General features: G+C 39.3%; 5 protein-coding genes across 5 annotated transcripts; 3 read left to right on the forward strand and 2 right to left on the reverse strand. All coding sequences in view use genetic code 12, as the record gives it.

The window, feature by feature from the left end:
- Window positions 1–143: 143 nt before the first annotated feature.
- On the reverse strand, window positions 144–3,385 carry PICST_66043 (predicted protein; the record flags this gene model as incomplete). The annotated part of the gene is made up of 3 exons (XM_001386218.1): window positions 144–405; window positions 464–468; window positions 528–3,385. The coding sequence occupies 3 exons, from the start codon at window positions 3,383–3,385 to the stop codon at window positions 239–241; spliced, it is 3,030 nt and encodes a 1,009-aa protein (XP_001386255.2).
- Window positions 3,386–4,027: 642 nt separating this feature from the next.
- PICST_33291 (predicted protein) lies at window positions 4,028–5,116 on the forward strand (the record flags this gene model as incomplete). Its single annotated transcript, XM_001386024.1, has 1 exon — window positions 4,028–5,116. One exon carries the CDS (start codon window positions 4,028–4,030, stop codon window positions 5,114–5,116), a length of 1,089 nt encoding a protein of 362 aa, XP_001386061.2.
- Window positions 5,117–5,246: 130 nt separating this feature from the next.
- On the reverse strand, window positions 5,247–7,043 carry PICST_49716 (predicted protein; the record flags this gene model as incomplete). Its single annotated transcript, XM_001386219.1, has 1 exon — window positions 5,247–7,043. One exon carries the CDS (start codon window positions 7,041–7,043, stop codon window positions 5,247–5,249), a length of 1,797 nt encoding a protein of 598 aa, XP_001386256.2.
- Window positions 7,044–8,588: 1,545 nt separating this feature from the next.
- PICST_62909 (predicted protein) lies at window positions 8,589–9,563 on the forward strand (the record flags this gene model as incomplete). The annotated part of the gene is made up of 1 exon (XM_001386025.1): window positions 8,589–9,563. One exon carries the CDS (start codon window positions 8,589–8,591, stop codon window positions 9,561–9,563), a length of 975 nt encoding a protein of 324 aa, XP_001386062.2.
- A 1,531-nt stretch (window positions 9,564–11,094) lies between these two features.
- NIK1 (histidine kinase osmosensor) lies at window positions 11,095–14,632 on the forward strand. Its single transcript, XM_001386026.1, has one exon. It carries the CDS (start codon window positions 11,163–11,165, stop codon window positions 14,517–14,519), a length of 3,357 nt encoding a protein of 1,118 aa, XP_001386063.2. The 5' UTR covers window positions 11,095–11,162; the 3' UTR covers window positions 14,520–14,632.
- Window positions 14,633–14,696: the final 64 nt, after the last annotated feature.

The following is a 14,696-nucleotide window of genomic DNA, read 5'->3' on the forward strand; positions in this document are numbered from 1 at the left end:
GAAATTTGTAGTACTCGATTTTTCAAACTTTTGACTCATTGTTCAAAATGCAGGTTGTGCTCTACCGTACAGGCAACATTGACATAAACTGCACAAGGCAAAATGGATGCAAATTTATTAGCCTTCCTACAATTTTCTAATCTGTTATAATTTCCCGGTGTCTAATTTCTAAACTTTTTGGTAGTATACCTTTGTATATATATACTATACAATAAATCTAGTGTTTTTGTCCTCCTTTTCAATCGCGCTTGGCGCCTCTCCGTCTTATTCTTGCGCTGATCGGCAATTCCTCGGTCTCCGATTGGGCTGGTATAATGTTTCTGGGGTCTATTTCACCGTTGTGATCATCATCTTCTTCTTCATCCTCGACATCTTCATCTTCATCTTCAATTTCCTCTTCGTTAACTTCGACAATTTCAATTACTTCAATTTCTTCAGTTTCATCAATTTCGACAACCTCAACTTCCTCTGCTTTTTCTTCTTCAGTTTCTATTTCCTCTATTTTGTACTCTTCTTTCTCCGTCCACTTGTCATTGTATTCGACTCCGCGCAAAATTATGGAACCGACCAATTCCAAAATCAACATGAAAAGCGAAGATAGGATAGCTAAGCAATAGTTGGAGATACTGAGTCCAATGTCTAACCAAGAACCTTCCGTTCTCACTAAGAAAAAGAAGTTCAACGATAAGAAATCACTTGTAGAAATAATTAATGTGGAAATTGTGAACTGTCTGATTTCCAAGTTGTGGTTCATGATACCAAGACAAGTGGAAAGTAGCACGTATGGAACAATCAATTTAAACATCAACAACGCCCCCATTGGGAAAGGATCGAATATAGGAATAAGCCTGTAAACTGAGTCCAATGAGAAAGAAGAAATCGATGCAATGTTACCAGTGCCAAAGAATGCTAACTGAAGGAAAAAGAAGCCGATGATAGATATTCTAATCAACTGCAACCAATACCCTTTCGGTAACCTTCCAGTTTCTTCTTGTGATTTGATAATTTCTGCTCTTGGGAATTTTAAATTCTCTTCGATATTGAGCCATTGAAGCAATATCAAGGAGAATCCATTGTAGAACAACAATTCAAATGAAATGGTCAAGATAATAAAGGCAGGAACAAAAGTAAGGAAAATAATCAATAATCTCAAGGCGTAGTCCTTTGAAGGATAGACCGAATGGAATACTGGTAACAATAAGGATGCAACAAAAGACAACCAACCAAGAACTTGTGAATATAAAGGAAGACCATTCCTAGCTTGCAATGAAAGTACAGAAACATTCGTAGCGTACAAGATAAGAGGAATTATGAGCAATTGATGTATGACCAACCTTTTCTGTACAGACTCTATAGGTCTCTTAAAGACTTTGCTGATACCAATCAGAGCAATTATCAACGAAAACAAGGCACCAGCATTAATTTGGAGTAAGCTTTCAACTTTCACCGGGTTCAAGTTAGTGAAAATACACATTAACAGGCAACTTGCTAACCATACAAGCTTTTGGTAAGTAGATACTTTTTCATTTCCTGAGACGAACAATGGGTACAATCCTATAAGGACGAAGATGATCGAAAACACAAATCTTTCAAAAAAGCCGTAAGCTATACCTTCATACATTCCAATGAAGGAAACTGCGATGAAAACTCTAGTTGGAATGGAGATACCGTACAACAACTGATTCAAACCTTCTCCAAGATAGGTGAGCTCATTGAAGATGGTGTACCAAAAGTATAATGGAAATGCAGCATACATGTAGTAATTGAAAGGCGAGTTTTGATAGAAAAGCAAGTAGTTGGTGGACAATGCTAATGCAGAGAAAGACAGCAACAAGAATATCAGATTACCTGGTTTCAAAGTTTGTAAATCCTCTTCTGATATAATGAACAACTTTAAGAAAAGACCAAAAGCATAAACGATCCATCCAATGAAGCCCAATGTGACGATGGATCTCAACAATAACCAGTTGTAAGTTTGCAAATAATTCAATCCATCCAAAGCTGTCTTCATCAATTCTTCCACAACCATGACAGCCTCTTTTTCCAATAATTCCTTTTGAGATTGGCTGAGTTGTTCATTTTGTAAGGAATAAATAAATGAGTTAATTTGACCGCTGTATTCATCGATTGACTTTTCGTCGAAGGGCCGGAAAGGCTTGAACTTGAATTGGTGGTTGTACACTTCCTTTTCTTTGACATAGTATTGCTCAATAATAGCTAAAGCGTTAGCGAAGAGAGCTTTGATCTTCGTCACAGCATCGGTGTCGAGGTACGCAAGAGGCAACTCACCTACAGAATTGGCAGGATAGTTTGCACCAATCAAATAAGCCATTAACGAAGCGATATCAGCCTGCTTGACGTCATTTCTAACCAAATGGTCAAGTTCCCACGTTTCAAAATATGTATCTTCGTATCCGCTGCGGACTGGATCTTGTTTTGCTCTTTGGGCTTGCGGATCAGGTAAGTCCTTTATATGTTTAGGCTTGTTAACACCGGCACCCCATGCAATCAACGGTGTCCTGGTGTTGTCAGGATGGCCATCACCGTGCGATCCAAAATCGGACATGCCGTGGTCAGCTGTGAAAACAAAGGCAGAATCATCATCACCAAAGAATTCATGGATTCTAGGAATCAACTTGGACAACTGCATGTCGATATACTCGATATTCTCGTAATATTCGGCCGAATACGGACGGTAGGCATGACCGGCTGTGTCTGGACCCAACAAATGCAAGAAGAAGACATTTCCTTCCTCGTGCAACTCGTCGTGTAGTGTCTGGTTGGTCTCAGAATTGGCCATTAGCTCGTCAAAGTGTTTGAACACAAATGCGTCCAACTCGATCGAGCTCTGGGTATAATCTTCGAACTCGTGGCCATACATACAAACGTCGATTCTTCCGGGAACTACTCCTTCACCATAAGCGAACATGGGTAAGATATCGGGCGATCCAAAGGAATAGGTGTGTTTCGATTGGTTAAAAAATGAGTCGAAATCTACTGGATTTTCCTTCCATCCCTTGGTAACAGCAGAGACATCTTCGTAAAAACCAGCGATCATGGCTACGTGGCCAGGTCTAGACTCAGTCGGCATTCTCGTGTTCGAAATGCCCCAGGTGCCTTCATTCTGAGCGATGCTTCTCAAGTACGGAGCCAAGTATTTTGTTTCGCCAGTTCTTGGATGCTTCAATTTTTGGAATGTCTTGTCAGCACGAAGTCCATCTCCCACTATTAGAAAGAGACGTTTGGCTGGTGCTGTAGTCGTGGAAACATGGTGGTCCATTCCATGTACTAAGGGCAGGACGAAGTAGATGTCGAAAATGGACCAAAGGTAGAAAAAATGGAACACAAGCCCAACTAACAAAAGAAGCTGACGGTTTCTGTTCATTGTGGGTCTAAATTACAACGGAGAATTGCCAAAATCCGACCAAATAGTGAGTCTTATGCTTGGTACAATGAGTTCTGGTGGCCTTTCAGGAAGAGGTTTAAATCATTTTGCAACGTTTCCTGGATTTTTCATAAACAAACGCGCGGAGTCTGTAACCCATACAGTACTAAAAGAATCTAAACTTCGTAGCAAGGGGAAGAAGCACGACATTCATGATATATCCATGTATCATAAACATGTATGTAGGTATTTTCAATACCTTACGACGTTTGATTGTTTTCTTATAGTATTGTTTAAAATATGAGATATACTCAGATAATTTTGTTTATTATGTTGTACTGTTAGATTTTGATCCAGGTAGAGCCCAGGTGCAACGATTTATATGTAGAAAGTAAGATTTGAGTCCTTTGGCATGCACAGATTATACAGATATAAGAATAATTAAAGCATTTTCATTGCTTTTACTAAAACAACATGTTCATTGTGAACTGTTTCTCTTTGCACTGGGTGTAGCTGCCTCCTGTTTAGCTTGAGTTCTATTGCTGCGAAAAAATCTATTTGTGGTTGCAAAATTCCTCTCTTCAACCTTTAACGCTTTCTTCTTATTGTAGCAAAATATTTAACTTCATTGAACACTTAATAATGTACTCTCCTATACTTCGGTATGATTCCGAATCTACTTTAGAAAGTCCCTTCCATCCTCCGCGCAACCAATCAAAGAGACACCACTACAGTGAAGAATCAGACAACGATATGTCCCCCTTGAAAAGAAGACAGATTCTACATGAACCTTCTGAGCTTGCGAACGAACGAAAATTCGAAACGAAGTACAACTTTAATGATTGGATCACTAGACATCCAATAGAAGCTTCAACACCCATGAGACCTACGAAGGGAAAGTTTCCAACGGACTTGTACAAAGAAGAATCCACTCCATTTTCTTATAGGGAAGAAGCTTCAACTTCTGAAAAAAGTCTAGGTCTATCTCTATCCGGAAAACTCTACAGGGACTTCAAAACGCCTCCTACTACTGCCTTCGACATTTTTGAAAGGACCCAAGTTACAGAAGAGAGCATTATCTCGCCTGAACTTGAAGCAGTTAGAAGAAGCTTCTTTGCGGATTGTTCACTCGGAATTGAAAATGATCATATAACCCAACAATCGAAGGAAGAAAAAACTGGACAATCAAATACTGAAGGCTATGTAATGGATCTTATAGGGTCTTCGCTTCTTCCTCAAAATCTAAGACCTTATCGATACTATATCAATAAAGATGTGTCACCCATTTACAAGACAACACGAAGACTAGAAGCTGAAGATAAGAAAAATAGCTTAATCGATTCAGAAGCAGAGCTAGTGCCAATAACCACTTCTTTCTTTTTAGAGAAAGAACCTGGGACTTTTCCTATTCAACCAATTTTCCCAAATTGGTTGGTCTCAAAATTGGCAACTACCGAAAAATCAAACTTCAAAAACACAATTCCTTCCACTAAGACTGAAAGAGAGTACTTTCCAGAAGGTGAAGACAATCAGACTGTGCTCTCTTGTTCGGATATCCCAATTCTGAGTGGTACTAAAAGAGCATGCAAGCGTTCAACTTCTCAAAGGTTTTTTGATTGGATTGAAAAGTTGAAGAGAGAACACGAAGAAAGGAGACTCAAACGTAAAGCCGTAGGCAAAGGTGTGATTCAACTTACACGTCAACCACAGTATTCTTATAAAGACAAATAGCCACAAACTGTGAGGTATATTACGACTGCTTGCGTCTCATCAGATATCTTCATAAAATCGAAATTTTTTCGGAACAAATAGTGTAGCCGTACTAATATACTGTCATTTATTCGTTATTGCTATTAATCTATTATATTCCGTTATTTCCATGTCTCGTAGACATCCAGTCGCAGTTCTGTTTGTACACCCTCATGATGTCAGCAAAAATTCGCAACAGCTCTGTAAACTCCTGACTTACTTCTAAATCTCTCTGCAAGCATTTGTGATATACTTCAAATGTAGCTGGGTCTCCATTAACCACTTCGTAGTATTGCTGGTCTTTCGCAGATCTCTCTGTTTGATATTGAATAATAAGCTGATTGTATTTCATAAACTTTTGTTGGTAGTTCTGAATCGATTCCACATACTTCTGCCATCCTTCGGCATCTATGTTAGGATTAATTACGGCAATTGGAGGTTCTGGAGGAGTACAATTATGGATAGTAGGAGAGGCATGGAAGTCCAACTCTGACAATCTTGAAGATTTCGTAGTCGAGCTGGGAGCGGCTTCATGACCACGAACTGAATTCTTGTTCAACGGGGTAGATAATGTCTCCGCCCTGGATGTGCCATTTGAATACTCGGCAAACTTAGCACGTTTTGGGCGCATGGTGGTCATATTCTCGCTCATCTTTCTTCGTCCTTTTACATCACGTGGCAAGCTGTTGAATAAGTCTGTGTAGTCAATTGTTTCTATGTTTTGTCCCAAGCTATCCAGGATATCATCAAAAGTGAAAGCTGAAGTTCTAGGTTTTTTAGAAGAGTTCCGCGGTAGTGGTGTGTCTCTCGCATTGCTCGTTGCTTGATTGATATTTCTTCTAGGCGATAGAGATCTCATATTCACTCTTGGTCTAGCTCTTGGTCTGGATCCAAATGTCTGGCCAAGGTGTTCGTATGCTTGGAAATTTTGGGCTAGTGTATCTGATTCGTCTGACGAACTGGCTCGTTCCTCTTCATCACTTATGGGGTTAATCTCATTCAGGTCCACTTCAGCAGGCTCAGGGGTGATTTCAGCTTTCTTTTCTTCTCCGGCGAGATCTTCATCACTGTCCTGGCCCTCTTCGTCGTCCAAAACTATGGGATCGCTGGAATTGTGCCCGTGTCCTGAACTTTCACTCGAGTAATAAGACTTCCCTTCAGGCGACAGATGAGGCGTATTGGAATAGTATTGACGGTCAAAGAAATCTTCCACGACATACGGAGATTGTTGCTGATATTGTTGGCTAGCATTCTTTTTGGCTTGCTTGTATTCTTCTTCAAAATAGTCTTCTTCTTGTTGCTTCTGAACTCTACGACGTTCTTCTTCTTCTGCCTTGATATTTAGTTTCTTCAAAAGACGGTCACGGGCCGCTCTAGTAGCTTCCTGAGCTGCTACTCGTTGCCTCTCTGCCTCTGCTGCAGCTCTAAGACGCTCTTCTTCTTGTTTGCGTAGTAATTCCTGCTGTCTTCTCTTTTCTTGTTCAGCATGCAATTTCTCTAGCTGTTCTTTGTAAATTCTGGCTTTTTCTTCTTCGGCTCTTCGCACGCTGTCATCTTTACGGCCGTAGAAATGTTGGTAGAAACTGAAATAGGTGCCGGCATGGCCAGTCGCGTTGTAATTAGTACTTCTGGAATAGGGATTATAGCTATGGTTGGTTGTATATGACGAGGAAGAAGACGACAGAGACAAGCCGATTTTTTGGTCATACTTCTGTTTCGTTTCTGGATCTTTCAAAGTATCGTACGCTTCGTTTAACTTGATGAAAAGCTCGTGGTGCTCTTTGTTAGGCGTCTTGTCAGGATGGTATTTGAGCGAGAGTTTCTTGTACGCCTTCTTGATCTCTTCAATGGTTGCAACTTGCGGTAGCCCAAGCAACCCGTAGTAGTCCTGGGATCCTGCTGTCGACATTGAAAGAGGATTTTATGTCCAAATCGGCTTGGTATAAATGGAGAGAATAAATAAAGGAAAATTGTTGATAGATTTGAGATGTCTATATTATGATTGAATAATGAATGGTGTGCAGATAAAAAAGAAAAACCAAGTTTAACAATATATAAGGCAAGAATATGATCGGTGGTTTAAGATTCAAAGAACGACAGCCTTATAGAATAAGGATGTGTGTACTAGTATTCTTAACTTTTGTCCTCTTTACTAGAAGCAAATCATTTGTATACTGTGGAAGAAGTATTTTCATAGATACAAATTATACATTTTGGCAGATTTTTTGTACATGATCACCCCAAGGTCTTTCTCTGGTGTGCCATTGGAAAGAAGAGAGATTAACTTAGTTGAGTCTCCAGCAAGGGGTATCAACGCTCTCATGATATGTTCCACTAGTTCGCTACTGCTCTCTGTTTATATACTTCGTTGGTTTTCGCAGCTAAGCATTCTGGAACCATCTACATGATGGAAAATAAGATACAGGATCTTTGGTAAAATGGTTTCCGAGGCTGGTAGCCTCGGATTGGACTTACGTATTTGCCCAAGAGAATAATTGGTATTCGCTGGCCATAACTCTTTAAACCCCGCAATGAAATTGCAGGGCAAGAAGACTATATAAACCTCATGGAATTCATCCTAGTTTAAACGGAATTAAATAGTTCTTTAGTGATTAATACAAGTCCATATCCATTAATCCAATTCTAAGTCCAAAAGGAAAACCGTTCACAATATACAGGTTTCCCGTCACTACAAAGTAGTCACGTGGAATAAATCTAACTCTTAATATTTAGCATCAACGGAGGTTTAGAAGACAGCAGAATAGAAAAGCATACATATATGAGTCGTCTCGATTCAAGCGAGTAACTACCCCTTCATCATTTGAGAGGAAATTATTGCTGTATGTCGACAATGGTCGAATTTACTTCGAAAAAGATTTCGTGGTTCAGCAGCTTCATGAACAGGACCAGACACTCGGGGTCCAAATGACATCATCTAAGTGTTTGCGGTTGTGTGCTTTCGAACCACATATGATGGCAAAGATACGGAAAAGGCACAACCTTTCGAAGACAACAAACTGTAGTTTAGTGGCTCTTATGCTCCGCAAAATCCTTTCTAAGCTATCTAATTGCATATGAAAAGGATATACTTAGCGATATCAAATACGAGGTCCTGGACCCTCGGAAATTATATCAAAATTCCTGTGTCTAACTTCCAAAAAAAATTTGGAGTGGCCCTTGAAGCCACTCCACTAAACAAATTGTTGAGAGAAACTTCATCTTGCCAAGGTCTACCTTTAATACTTAGAACTCCACGTTGTATTCCTAGTTGTCGTCTGCTTTCACGAGAATATATATTTAGCTATAAGACCATATTATAAACTAGCACAGTCGTTTGTTTTTAACTTGCTTTGCTTTTAGATCAAGGATAGTTTTCCGCTGCAAACAATCAGAGCCATACTCAAGAATCCATCAAAAAATTACACTTCATCCATCTAAAGATTCATAGAACACGATGTCAAGCTCATATACCAAAGAGCAAGAGACCATAGTGTTGAAGACGCTTTCCTATAAACCACATCAATTTTACCAGATTCTTGCAGTTGAGAAAACCGCTACAGACGGTGAAATCAAAAAGTCGTACCGTAAACTTGCTATAAAGCTACACCCAGATAAGAACCCGCATCCAAGAGCTGATGAAGCTTTCAAGTTCGTTAATAAAGCATGGGGCGTATTGAGCGATCCCTCTAAAAAGAGAATATTTGATCAAACCGGATCTGACCCTGATTCCAGATTCTCGGGTCATTCTTCCGAAGGTTCTTCCACTGGCGCCAGTCCCTTTGCAAGAGGCTCTCCATTTGGGTTCCAAAATGCTGGTGCAGCGCCATTTGATGATGACATTTTCAATTTATTTTTCGGTGGTGGACGTGGTGGTCCAACTTTTACGTTTGGTGGTGATGGATTTACTTTCCAGACCTTTGGAGGCGGAGAACATCCTTTCATGAGGCACCGTCAAGCCCAGACTAGACAGAGAACAAGATCACAACAGCAAGCAAGCGGAGAAGTCCCAGCTCAGCCTCCACTAAGGGAAACGTTGTCGCAATTGCTACCTGTTCTATTGATCTTGATAGTCCCAATCCTTTCCGCATTGTTTTCTGATTCGTCATCAGCACCAGAATATTCCTTTCACAAGTCGAAGCTGTTCAGTGTTGAAAGAAAGACTCCAAAATTTAGCATTCCCTTTTATGTTTCTGATTCCTTCATCGAGAAGAAGAAATTGAGTGGAAAGCAATTGAAAAACTTCGACTCGAAGGTAGAAAATTTATACATACAAGACAGAAGATCCAAATGCGCCAGAGAACAGCATATTAAAAATGAAATGATAGACGATGCACAGGGATGGTTTTACACAGACCAGATGAAGCTTGCCGAAGCCGAAAGCCTTCCTATGCCCAACTGTCAAGCATTGAGAAACTTAAATTTAATTTAAGTACGAATGCACATTCATTTCACTTATTTCAATTCTTGAATACACGTTGTAATTAGTTTTAGGAAATTTACTATAACTGTAGAATCATAAGAGAACAGTGACAATATAATTGACAATTACAAAATAAAAAATAAGCCCGACGCGGGGGTCGAACCCGCAACCTTTTGATACCTTTATGGAAGTGCATAAAAGTCAAACGCTCTAGCCATTGAGCTAGCCAGGCCCTCATTCATTGAAAAAAAGATCCTATGTAATCCATTTCATTTAAATATCACGTGATATATATCACGTTTTTCGGACGATTGCAGCAAAATTGCATAATTGCATGCCATTTGTATAGATAGTTCCAAAAGGACAATTTGAAGATGTTCATTTCTTCATCATTTATAGAGTAGCCAAAGTTTTCTTTTTCTACTTTTGAAATTAAAAAAGATCTTTAGTTTTTGTAACTATTTCAGTAAGAATTTGCTCCAAGTTTGCAGTAACAAAATATCATATTCTTCTGGAACAAATTAAAACGACTGATAGATGCTTTCATCCTCCATTACTCAATATCCTTGGAACGAATTGCAGGTTGACTCCATTTATGTTGTAAAAATTGTAGAAGCGAACACCTTAGAGCGGGATTACTACAGCTAGCTAGACAATATCAACTAGAATAAATTTCATGCAGGTACAGAGTCTGTAGAAGAAGACAAGATCGTACGAAGGTAGTAATTGCTTATATCGGCTGGCTTTGACTACAGTTACCCCCCATTATCTTCGGAGTTCTACCCAATATCGTGATAAAATACATTTTGCTTGATAGAATGCATATTTTGATGCTTTATAGAATGCATATTTTGATTAATTTCTGTGACGTCATTGGAATTTGCATGATGAAACAATGAAGTAGAGTAGTGATGGTAGTGGTTGCAGGTCAATATGGTTCATAATAGGGGGTTGCAGTTGGTAAGCATCGTTGAAGACCGCAACACATGCTTTTTGTAGTATCGAAGATCATTAGTTTCCAGAATTTGCTGGAGCTCGTCAATAGTAGCCATTTTTGATTAATTTACATACAACCAGCATCGTTCTCCTCTAAAAGACGAATAGTTGTCTTACAAACAATCAATAAAATGTGTACAAACAACTTAGGCCATTGTTTTGGAAGTGAATGTGATATTATAGAGCTTTAACAACTATAACTTTGTGCCATGTAGACAAGCCATTTCCCAATGATCTGTGGTTCAGAGCACATGATCAGGAGCAGCATATTTATTTTTCTATCTTTTTAAAGTTTATGTCAAGGGGCAACTTACATGTATCTGTTTCTATTTCTAGCTACGCACATAATATTTTCCTCGTCGTACAGAAAAAACAATTCGCTATCTCCTCTAGACGGTAGTCAGTTCTTTCCAGACAATATTGGTGGTAGTCCCCGTAACCGTTATTGTGTCTTTTCTACGCTCCAGTCATTACAACTGATTATCCAGTTTATTTCACTTCTCGCCCCAGTACCCCTGTAAACGTATTTCCAAAATTCCACCCGCAATCAAGAAACAGAAGACAGTAGACTCTGCTGTCGCCGAACAAGGTCCAGAACAAAACGGAACTAGTATGGATTCTTCGCGTATCTTGGCCCTCCTCGAGGACCCCGAACTGTTCCAACAGAATTACGAACAAATACGATACGATATCATCAGCCATATCAAACAACAAGACCTGGTCATCGCGAATGTCACCAATGAGTTGGCCACCTCTAAGACTGCAAACAAGGCTTTCAAACAAGCTTTAAGTGAGATCGGTACCGTGGTTATCTCTGTCGCCATGGGTGACTTGTCCAAGAAGGTAGAGATTCATACGGTGGAATCAGATCCGGAGATTTTGAAAGTCAAGATTACAATCAATACCATGATGGACCAGTTACAAGCTTTCGCTAACGAAGTCACTAAAGTTGCAACAGAAGTTGCCAATGGTGAATTGGGTGGACAGGCAAAGAACGAAGGGTCAGTAGGTATCTGGAGATCGTTGACGGATAATGTCAATATTATGGCTCTCAATTTGACAAACCAAGTTAGAGAAATTGCTGATGTTACTCGGGCTGTCGCTAGAGGTGACTTGTCGAGAAAGATTAATGTACATGCTCAAGGTGAAATTTTACAATTGCAAATGACTATAAACACCATGGTAGATCAGTTGAGAACATTTGCGTTTGAAGTGTCTAAGGTAGCCCGTGATGTGGGTGTTTTGGGTATATTGGGTGGTCAGGCTTTGATCGAAAATGTTGAAGGTATCTGGAAGGAATTAACTGATAATGTAAACGCTATGGCTCTTAATTTAACGACACAAGTCAGAAATATTGCGAACGTTACAACTGCGGTAGCCAAAGGTGATCTATCTAAGAAAGTGACGGCAGACTGTAAAGGAGAAATTCTTAATTTAAAATTGACTATCAATCAAATGGTGGATCGATTACAGAATTTTGCATTGGAAGTTACTACGTTATCAAGAGAAGTCGGTACCTTGGGTATTTTGGGTGGTCAAGCAAATGTCCAAGATGTCGAGGGCGCATGGAAAGCAGTCACAGAAAATGTCAATTTGATGGCTACAAATTTGACCAACCAAGTGAGATCCATTGCTACTGTTACAACTGCCGTCGCGCATGGCGACTTGTCTCAGAAAATTGATGTGCACGCTCAGGGTGAAATCTTGCAATTGAAGAATACCATCAACAAGATGGTGGATTCTTTACAACTTTTCGCATCGGAAGTTTCCAAGGTTGCTCGGGATGTCGGTATTAATGGTAAGTTAGGAATTCAGGCTCAAGTCAGTGACGTCGATGGTTTATGGAAAGAAATCACTTCTAATGTCAATACTATGGCTTCCAATTTGACCTCACAGGTCAGAGCCTTTGCTCAGATTACTGCTGCAGCAACAGATGGTGATTTCACTAGGTTTATTACTGTTGAAGCCAGTGGTGAAATGGATGCCTTGAAGACCAAGATTAACCAGATGGTGTTGAATTTGAGAGAATCTATTCAGAGGAATACTGCTGCTAGAGAAGCGGCCGAATTGGCTAACAGCGCCAAGTCGGAATTCTTGGCGAATATGTCGCATGAAATTAGAACCCCTTTGAATGGTATAATTGGTATGACACAATTATCATTGGATACTGAATTGACTCAATATCAACGTGAAATGTTATCGATTGTCCACAATTTAGCCAACTCTCTTTTGACCATTATTGATGATATTTTGGATATTTCGAAGATTGAAGCTAACAGAATGACAGTTGAACAGATTGATTTTTCGTTACGTGGAACAGTCTTTGGTGCATTAAAAACACTAGCAGTTAAGGCGATTGAGAAATCTCTTGATTTGACCTATCAGTGTGACTCCTCATTCCCGGATAACTTGATTGGAGATTCTTTCAGATTGAGACAAGTCATTTTGAATTTGGCAGGAAATGCTATCAAGTTTACTAAGCAGGGTAAAGTGAGTGTCAGTGTAAAGAAATCTAGCAAGTTTACTGACGATTCTGAGAAGTTGTTGCTTGAAGTCTGTGTGAGCGATACTGGCATTGGTATTGAGAAAGATAAATTGGGTTTGATTTTCGATACTTTCTGTCAAGCTGATGGTTCTACAACTAGAAAATTTGGTGGTACTGGTTTGGGGTTATCAATTTCTAAACAATTAATCCATTTAATGGGTGGTGAAATCTGGGTTACTTCAGAATACGGTTCTGGCTCTAACTTTTACTTCACCGTATCCGTTTCTCCATCGAATATAAGATATACAAGACAGACAGAACAATTGTTACCATTCAGTTCTCACTATATCTTATTTGTATCTACTGAGCATACTGACGCAGAATTGGAAGACATCAGAAACGGAATTATTGAGCTTGGATTAAATCCCGTGATTGTCAGAGATATAAGAGATGCTAGTTTAACCGACCCAGTTAAGTACGATATCATTATGATTGATTCGATCGATATTGCGAAGAACTTGAGATTGTTACCTGAAGTTAAGTACATTCCTTTGGTATTGCTCCATCATTCTATCCCAGAATTGAATATGAGAGTTTGCATCGATTTGGGTATTTCTTCTTACGGCAATACCCCTTGTACGATAACAGACTTAGCAAGCGCAATTATACCTGCATTAGAATCAAGATCAATTGCTCAAAACTCAGATGAGTCAGTGAGCTATAAGATATTGTTGGCAGAAGATAACCTTGTCAATCAGAAATTAGCTGTGAGAATTTTGGAGAAGCAAGGTCACCAAGTAGAAGTTGTTGAAAATGGGTTAGAGGCATACGAAGCTATCAGAAAGAAGAAATACGATGTTGTTCTTATGGATGTACAAATGCCTGTTATGGGAGGTTTCGAAGCTACAGAAAAGATTAGACAATGGGAAAAGAAGTCCAATCCAATCGATTCTTTGAGTTTCAGAACCCCAATTATTGCTTTAACTGCCCATGCGATGTTAGGTGATCGAGAAAAGTCGCTAGCTAAGGGAATGGATGACTATGTTTCCAAACCTTTGAAGCCCAAGTTGTTAATGCAGACTATAAACAAATGTATTCATAATATCAACCAGTTGAAAGAATTATCAAAGCAGAATAATAGCAATAGAACATCAGAATTTGCTAAAAATTTGAAGAAGGGATCAATTAAGAGCGGAGAGCATCCAAATTTATTATCAAATATTTCCAGTCCAACACTAGTCAATGCAATGACAAATGGAAGCAATTCATCGCGTTCAACTCCTCCATTTTCTGGTTCAGATCTGTATGGTGAGAGCCCATCAATAAAAAAAGCAAATTCGAACGACTTCATAGCCAAATCGAGACCAGGACAACTTTCCATGAATTCTAGATCAGTTACAGAGAGTCAAATACCAAAAGCGCAATCTAAGGAGGATGGAAAGGACGGAGAGTACTTCCTGCTGAAGATTGAGACTCTTGAGTAGTTTCTACTACGTTCTACAGTATTTTTCTACAATAGACTCTTGATGCAAGGGTTGTGGAAACCACACAGTTTGTACACTAAATAGATAATCATGTAAATGGATATGTATCATGTACTTATATGTAGTAGCTTCACTATATTTATAGTCGTGGCTTCGGGCAAAAAAGAACTTCTCCAC

The sequence above is a fragment of the Scheffersomyces stipitis genome, chromosome 7 (assembly GCF_000209165.1).
Source record: "Scheffersomyces stipitis CBS 6054 chromosome 7, complete sequence".
NCBI classification, from domain to species: Eukaryota; Fungi; Ascomycota; class Pichiomycetes; order Serinales; family Debaryomycetaceae; genus Scheffersomyces; species Scheffersomyces stipitis.